General features: G+C 36.5%; 1 protein-coding gene across 2 annotated transcripts in view; it reads left to right on the forward strand.

The window, feature by feature from the left end:
• LOC126370852 (homeobox protein aristaless-like) overlaps window positions 1-7513 on the forward strand; it is a 31628-nt gene extending 24115 nt beyond the window's left edge. For both annotated transcript variants that reach the window (XM_050015957.1, XM_050015947.1), the window contains exons 3-5: window positions 96-141; window positions 5549-5739; window positions 6051-7513. In XM_050015957.1, the coding sequence (XP_049871914.1) occupies window positions 96-141; window positions 5549-5739; window positions 6051-6444 (631 nt within the window). In that variant the 3' untranslated portion in view covers window positions 6445-7513. The remainder of the gene's footprint in view (window positions 1-95; window positions 142-5548; window positions 5740-6050) is intronic.
• Window positions 7514-8760: the final 1247 nt, after the last annotated feature.

Below are 8760 nucleotides of genomic sequence, written 5' to 3' on the forward strand. Positions count from 1 at the left end.
ATTGAATTTTATTTGAATAACTGCCCTTAATCTAACTTTAACTTTATTTATAGCGAGAAAAAGTAGGTATTAACTAAGATTACATTTTGTTCTAGAGAGGAGCTCGCTCTGAAAATTGGCCTTACAGAAGCTAGAATACAGGTAAGATAACAATAACAATATTAAACAGCTTATATATACGTCCATTAGCGGAGGGCCCGCGCCCCCGGCCTTCGGTTGGGGTATGGATATGTAGCATACTCCATCACGCTGCTCCACTGCGGGTTGGTGGACGTGTTTTAAGGCTAGTAGCCGACACCAACGGTTTACCGTGCGTTCCAAAGCATGAAATCATCCTTTCCAAACAACCTGGTTATTCAGCCTGCAATGTCCTTACGAAACAAAGGACCGCCTTACAAAGTAATTTCGATAATGTCTCCATTGAAATTCGAACTCGGACCTCACACTAAACTTGTTCAAGAAGGTGTTCTTGAGGATTATGTATGTTTTAAATATTACAAAAGAGTATTAGTACAACATATATTTACAGATTAATACCGAAGCAGTAGTGCAAAAACGAAGTCCATTCAAATCATTAAATAATTCTCTAATTCAGACATTAACCGTACAACTTATTTAAAAACTACAACTTGTGCTCATTCCGACATCATTTACAACATAAAAATAGGTATTTGATCACGACATTAAAAGTCAAGATACGTGCGTTTTTAATACGAAGTCAAAGTGACAAAAAGTCGCACTTAAGGACCCCTGCAGACGCACGACTCGGCGTTAGTGTTGTCATCAATCCAGAATCGACAGACTATCGATAACCAAGCCAAATAGAATAGAATATAAATTGTTTATTACAGAAAGACGCCACATACAAAAACAAGACAATAAAGCCATTTAAAATTTTGTTACATTTTTGATCAGTATCTCCTCATTTTTGATCAGTTTTCAGTAGCGTCGATATCATTAATACTGTACCTATATTGTATGGTAGCAGTATTCTATTTTCTTAAATGAGAAGGCAATGTAACACTGCCATACAGCCTTATACGAAGCGATACTGTTGATAGTAGATACTGACCTTACCATAACACTTTTCTTTTTCAATTAATAGTTTTTACCTTTCATAATCGTGTCCAATGACATCGTGCATCGTGATTTTCAGTGTAAACTATCGATAGCTCATTTTTATCGATATGTTGTATAACAGCACTGATTTTTCACTGTCTTTCTATACAACACAGTTGGAGACGGACCATTTACACATTCCGTATTTAAATAACAGTTATAATACTAGTTTATTTATACTTATTTCCTAATTCTATTATTGAACGTATTCCGATGTGTCGTTTATGGGGCGATTCAGGTAATTATGTTTTGAGGATAATCGTTGTCTATATGAGGGCCTTACCTGGCGAGCATGCATGAATTTTTTGATGAACCTGGAAGGAGCGAAAGTGGTGTGTCAGGGTCGAAGTAAGTGGAATTCCGTCATCTCTACCTTTTTGAAGGGTTAACAAAACTACATTGAAACAATTCATACAAAAATCAATATTGCTTTTTGACTTTTGTTTACATTACGCACTTACTTTTATATGCGCAAATGTCAAATTGCATTATTGTTTTTTAGACGAATAGCTTGCATGTAGTCTTTTTGGACCACAGTTCTCAATGGGAAATGGGCGTGTTTTGTGTTTAAATACATACTTGATTGATGTTAAAAGCAGATATAAATCCATCGGAATCGTACGCGTTGTCAGAGTTTTTAAAGAACAAATGAAACAAAATCTAATGTCGCACAGTGTGCGGTGTTTGACATTACGCGCCCAATTTTACAAAATAAAATAAATGTCGACCTTATATGTTCTGCGATAGTGATTACAGTTCTACACAAAACTGAGTATTTTGACAGCGCGAACGATTGGGAAGACTCCTGATGTGCGTTCAGCTTAATATTCCGGATTATAATATACATACGTGTATATAAAAAAAAAAATAGCCAAAGGAAAACTTACAAATGGCTCGAATACTTTAGAAAGTAAAAAGACACATATCTCACTTAAGGACAAGATCTTAACGAAAGCTTAAACGAAAAATGTCTCTTGTTAATTATTTTTCGCCGCGATCAATAAATAAAACTCGAGAAAGTTTCAATAACGATCATTGCTTCCAATAAAGCAAAAAGGCGAGGTTATGAAAACTATGTGAGTTATAAACTGTGCGTACGCGCATCACGTTCGTGCTGTGACCATCAGCGATCGATGGTCGGATAATTAACATCCATACTAATGCATTATTAAATGCAAAAGTAGCTCTGTCTGTCTGTCTGCTACCTTTGCCGCATAAACCGTTTTAGATGAAATTCTGTATGGAAATAGTTTGAGATTCTGGGAAAAACAGGATAGTATTTTTTAAATGGGTAAAGAAAATAATATCATACATACATAAACTCACGCCTATTTCCCACCGGGGTAAGTAGGGAATATGGAATTATATTTGCTTATCTTCACGGAGAGTACTTAAATAATAACCAACATAAGTCCCTCCCTTCCATTACCTGGATAGAGTAGAGCACACTTCACTAGAAGAATAATTAAGTAGAGCATCTTTACATGAAAATCATTACTTTTTTCGAGCATGCAGTTTTCTCGCGATGTTATCCATCAATAAGTAAAGCTAACTCATTGCAGGACTCAACCCTGCGATTTCAAGATTAAACGGTTGTACTAGTGTACTGAGCCATCAAGTCCTCATGGCATTAAACAATAATTATTACTTTTAATTAAAAATAAAATACTACACATGGCAAAGTAAACATATTATTTTGATTGCCTTTTCGGCACATAACGTGCGTTTTACTGGTGAAGATTAAAGTCATTAATACTTGTCTTTATGGTTCGAAATCATGGCCACTGTAAAGGTGCGTTCACAACGTGCCTTATATGCAATGTTGAGGAACGTGATTCCCGTCCGTATGGTCTAACGACACCTTAATGATCACTTAATCACGGCACACGGCGAATGCGGACTTTTTATTAAAAGCCCGAGTCGCGGTAAAAGTAGGAATGTCACAACTCAAATGCCACATTCCATATTTTGAGTGGTCTTAAATTTTTTGGCGGGCATTTCGGGTTTTGACGCTTGATTTAGGGCTCGCGATTGGAGAATTTGAAATTCATTTTTTGAAAATACGCATTCTAAAATTCCATTTTCAAAAATAAATAATTTTAGGCATAATTAAATAAGAAACTCTACGTTGTAAGCACCTAGGTATCTAGTCACTGTTCTTATTTACATTTCACCTACTTATAGAATTTCTATTTTAGGTAATTTCAAGCAATAAATTAAAAGTGACACTTCATATTTTATATATACTTAGCAATAAAATTAATAAATCGATCAACGTCAGTATTGTTATTAATTAACCATTTTTTGTCCTAGCCGTTCCATATAAGGTCTGAGTTGTTTCATCGCAGGTGACATAGGGAACATTTTTATTCAATTACCTATAGACCATAAATAAATTGCTGATTTATAATTCATTAGACTGTACCTTTTAGGGCAGCTGAATGTAATAGACAGTTGCTGGCCAACATTAATTGGGTTACATACTCATTTCGAAACAGTTAGGTTAATATGTGAGAAAATATCTGTACCTGGCTAGGAAATAGTGTCTGAATTGCCTAAATGCTTTACTATCTGTGCAAATTAAGGTTACTTTATAATACTTTTTGCAATTTCGTAGTTTACATTACCTACAATTAGAGTTGATATAAGATCCCGGTAGGCTTAATTGCAATTAAACATACTTAAATATTTTTTTTGACGTGACTTATTGTAGTTTTGCCGCATACATACATAAACTCACGCCTATTTCCCACCGGGGTAAGTAGAGACTATGGAATTCCATTTGCTTATTTATTTGCATTTGTATTTTGGCATTAATTATTTGGCCGGGCAAATAGGGAGCGTTGAGGGCTTTCACCCGGTAAAATGGTTTAACATGTTGACACGTACAATCTACATACAGGATGTTAGTGATATCGTAACAAAAACTTTGATTCTGAGTTGATATCAAGCGGAATTTTCCGTCGCAAAAGTATGGAAAAGAAAATAAGTTATTAAAAAAAACATTAAAATGTTCATTAATTTTCTAAGAGGAAATTCCACAAGATATCAGTATTATACCTGTCTTCTTCTTTGCGAGTCGATGGCGATCGAAACTAAATTTTTGCTGACCAATAATTGGCCACTCTTACGGCATTGTCAGTGGCGATATCCAATGTGATCCAATTATACCTGTATACCTAGGTTACCTAATAGGCATACGAAATAGATGCTTAGTACTTAAACAAGCATAAAATTGCCTAAACGCTTTGTTATTTAAATAAATTAAACTCTATCAATGGACATTGCAGACTTAAATATAAACTCATTTGAAACCTTATGTCTTCCGGCGATACGTGGCCTTTTGAAGGTTAATTTAAACAGCCAACATTACACGAATGTTAGGGTGTTAATTTTCTATACAAATGCGACCTTTTTGTTTAATAATTAAAATTCATGAAGATGTAAGATGTTTTCACAAAATAATCGTCTGCTTAACACATTGTTGTGGCAACGTTTTATGCACCTCGTTAACACAAACACACTTCTGCTTCTACTAATATGTAACATTTGATGTAGTACACAATTTTTAGATGTTGTATGTACGTGCATTAAGGCACCTAAAGACGCCTCAGGCAAAAAATTACAACAAAAGTGTCTCTTTGAGCTCGGTATGGTGTAGGTACTTAGTTTAAAAATCAAAATCAAATCAAATCAAATGCATTTATTGTATAACTATAGGTAAACAAATAGCAGGCCTTATGCTAATAGTATGACATTCTCTATAGTTTACCTAACCCAAACCTACCTAAACTTACGTTATTTATTCGGGGGAAAGCTATATCAGGAGCTCCTAATATTAAAGGTACTAATCAATTTCCAAATCCTCCAATTACAATTGGTATAACTATGAAGAAAATTATAATAAAAGCATGGGCAGTAACAATGGTATTATAAATTTGATCATCACCAATTAAAGATCCTGGATTACCTAATTCAACTCGAATTAATAAACTTAAAGATATACCTACTATTCCAGCTCAAATTCCAAAAATAAAATATAAAGTTAAAAGTTAAGGTTTTTAGTTTATCTTGCGATGGATGTACCTCCGACTACCACGATTGGGATATAGTCGCGAGCTTATGTTATTAGTGTCTCTTCGCGACGTTCATTTATTCATTTCAATTACTTACTTGATAAAAAAAATCGCACCTAATAGAGTATACCGACGTAACCTCAACCAGAAGTACTTTAACTTCAACCATCGGGTTGAAAAATTGAAACTCATCACCCACCACCCACCTCTGCCTACCCCTTTGGGGATGAGTAATGCTATGTAATTTTATAGGGTTAATAATCTACCTTGCTATCACCCACCATTGATCATCTATAACCCTCATTTCTTTACTATAATCACTCCAAAATTGAAAGATGAACTTTTGTCAACAGGTGTGGTTCCAAAACCGGCGGGCGAAGTGGCGGAAACAGGAAAAGGTCGGTCCCCACGGTCACCCGTACAACCCGTACTTGGGTGCGCAGCCGCTGCCAACATCCGCCTCCCTCGCAGCACCACCACACCTCGCGCAGCTTGGCTTCGGATTGAGGAAGCCTTTTGACACTGCTGCTTTGGCGTCTTTCAGGTGAGTTCTTTTTTTACATACTTATATCCTTATCGATGTAAGAACTTGCCTAATATTAAGTCAATAATCCTTAATAACAACATTAGGTAAGTTGCAGATAGAGCAGCTAAACGACTTTACTTTTTTTTACTTTACTATCAATGTAGCAGAAAGTAAATTGTTCCTCAAAAATCTACGTAAAACTTTTCAATTTCTTAAAGTTCAATCTTGCTTTCGAAGTTTCGATTAGTGCTAGTCGGGAGTTTTTGATAGGTAGGTATAGTATACAAAGTAATACAACCTGCTTAACAAGTGAATATATTTTCCAACAGATACGCAAGCACACCACTATTCGGCGCTCAGTACCTGCCGCCGCTCTCGCGGCCGCCATTATTCGGTGCCCCGCTCTACGCATCGCCCGCGCACTTCCATTCTCTATTTGCCAACCTAACCGCTCCTGAGCCGCCGCGACTTTCGGAGCCCTCGCCCGATCATAGCCGAGTATCTTCCGAACACTCCCGATTGTCGCCGGAGCACTCTCAACCGTCATCAGACACCCGTTCGCGGTCCATCTCTCCCCCTATATCGCCTGGAAGCGAGACCTTGCCTCCGCTGCCAGTAGTGGATGACGTAAGGAACTCCAGCATAGCAGCGTTGAGACTGGCTGCAAGAGAACATGAGTTGAGATTGGAGTTGTTGAGGCAGAGAGCTGATTTGATTTGTTGATGAATATTGGTTACGAGAAGAGAAAGGAGATTTGATTGACAAATAACTTACGTAAATACAAGCTTTTTCTTCAACATGTAAAGGTTTTTTTCTCAGTATATTGTGCAATTTAGGATTTGATTCCCTAAAAAAATTTTTTGTAGTAAGTATGTAAAGACAATGTTAGAACAAATGTTATCTTTGCGCATTATTCATAAACAGCCTTTATACGTCCCACTGCTGGGCACAGGCCTCCCCTCAATCAACCGGAGGAAGCATTATTAATACAGCTTAAAGTTCTAACAGCTGACGTCGGACTTGGTGTGTCTTTGGCTTTACTTAATTCTACAGTGGTATCAGCGGACAGGACGTCTAATCTGGCAATATTGCAATTTGACATAAGCGAACAAGTGTCAAATACCAATTTTTCAGATGAATTGCTCCAATGTAAGACCACATTTAGACCTCCGATTATGGCAGGTACTTGATGAGATTGTACTCTTACCTATGTAATGGTCGCGATTTCCGCAGACAAGACTTACTTAAGAGCGCCATCCTTCAATTACGTTTAGAGTTAGAAAGTGATAGTGCTAATCTAATCTAGCGTCAGCTTTAAAATTGACAAACTACAGCGCGATCTAACACCATTGTGGAACTTTTCATAGTGATATAAAACATAAGTATAGAATAAGGAATAATACTACGTATAGAACGGCAACTCTCCGCTCCCCACCAGCGGCTGAGCTAGGTTTATACCTCACCGCCCTCGGTTTTAGTTTAGTCTTCAATCGTAAGGGCGTCAGACGTCACACACACAGATGCGCGTGTACTATAACGTCAATGTATAGCTAGTGTCCGTGTAAAATGAGGTGTTATGTATGAAGTATCCGGGGTGGGGCTGAAAGAGTTCAAATAAATCTTCAATATCAGTGCCTTTTGTGGTAGGCTATTACTTAATGATAAAGAATTTATATTAAACTTGTAAATAAACATATACTATTATTAATTTATCTTCGCACACTATAGATTGTATTTTCCGTCCACTGTTAATATTGTATACTTAAGTAAATAGAAAATGAAGTTTGTAAAGTATTTTACTGTGTTATAAATAAATAAAGTTATTTTAGATATAAATAAGTTCTTTTAATTATTTTAGCAGTCCTGATTCACCACAAACAGATTTTACCTCTAGATTATGATTTAAAATCGTTCACGAGTAAGTGATTGATTCTAAAAGTGCTCTAAGCTCTATTTTAATATACAATCGAGTAAGAAATCCATCACAAGAACCACTATTACTATACTCTTTGACTATCACTACTTACTACTGCTTATAATCTTTGCCTTTATAATGTGGTGTTGGAGAAGGATGGAAAGAATAAGATGGACAGGACAGTTTACTAATGAGGACGTGCTAGTAAGGGTAAGGGAAAAGAGGCAGTTATTGAGGACAGAAGAGACAAGATGATTGGAGATTTAATAAGACACGACGAATTTATTAAAAGCGTAGAAGAGAAGCTAAAGAAAGGAATGGGAAGACCAAGAAGAACTTACATGGAACAGATTAAAGAGAAGGCGAACGTCGTGTCTTATAAAGAAGTGAAAGAATTGGTCTTTGATAGACAAGAATGGAGAACGCTACACCGGCAAGAGCGTGGCTCTTTTAAATTAGTGATGATGACTACTTATAATCTATAGCAACACGGGGCTCCGGTAGCGATAAAAGTAACAACAGTAGGAATGCGCGTTCACTTAACAAGCGGTACAATTTGTGTAATGATTTTCACTCAATCTTCTACAAATATAAAGCCCATAAAAATATAAAATAAAATAAACCCGCACGTAAATATATAGATTATTTTTAATAAATAAATAAATAATAATAATAATAAAGTGAAACGAATGTACGACATCGTTATCGTAACGTCAGACCAGAAACATATCTACAATATGTTTGGTCAAAGATACTTACGAATGCGACTACCTAACCTAACCTACACACAGCTCCTCAATATCAGCTCCTCTGGCGATGTCAACGTTTTTATCCTTCAATGGTTACAGCCAGGACGCTTCTATCCGACATCACTTTGTCACGCTATACCCTAAGTCGAGTTTCCTACCCACCTGGTCACTTTCACGGACAATAATTATATTTTGCACCGGGTGAGTCTTCAGTGCTCTCCATATCTCCGGACTTGTACAGTAATGAGCAATATCATGTACCCGCTTAAGAACCCTGTCGCACTATTATATTTGACATTTAATGAGGCTTACGGTTTAAGTTGTCAAAAAAGTTAATGTGACATGGTTGCAAAGTGTATACATATCAATCGTGAC

The sequence above is a fragment of the Pectinophora gossypiella genome, chromosome 1 (assembly GCF_024362695.1).
Source record: "Pectinophora gossypiella chromosome 1, ilPecGoss1.1, whole genome shotgun sequence".
NCBI classification, from domain to species: Eukaryota; Metazoa; Arthropoda; class Insecta; order Lepidoptera; family Gelechiidae; genus Pectinophora; species Pectinophora gossypiella.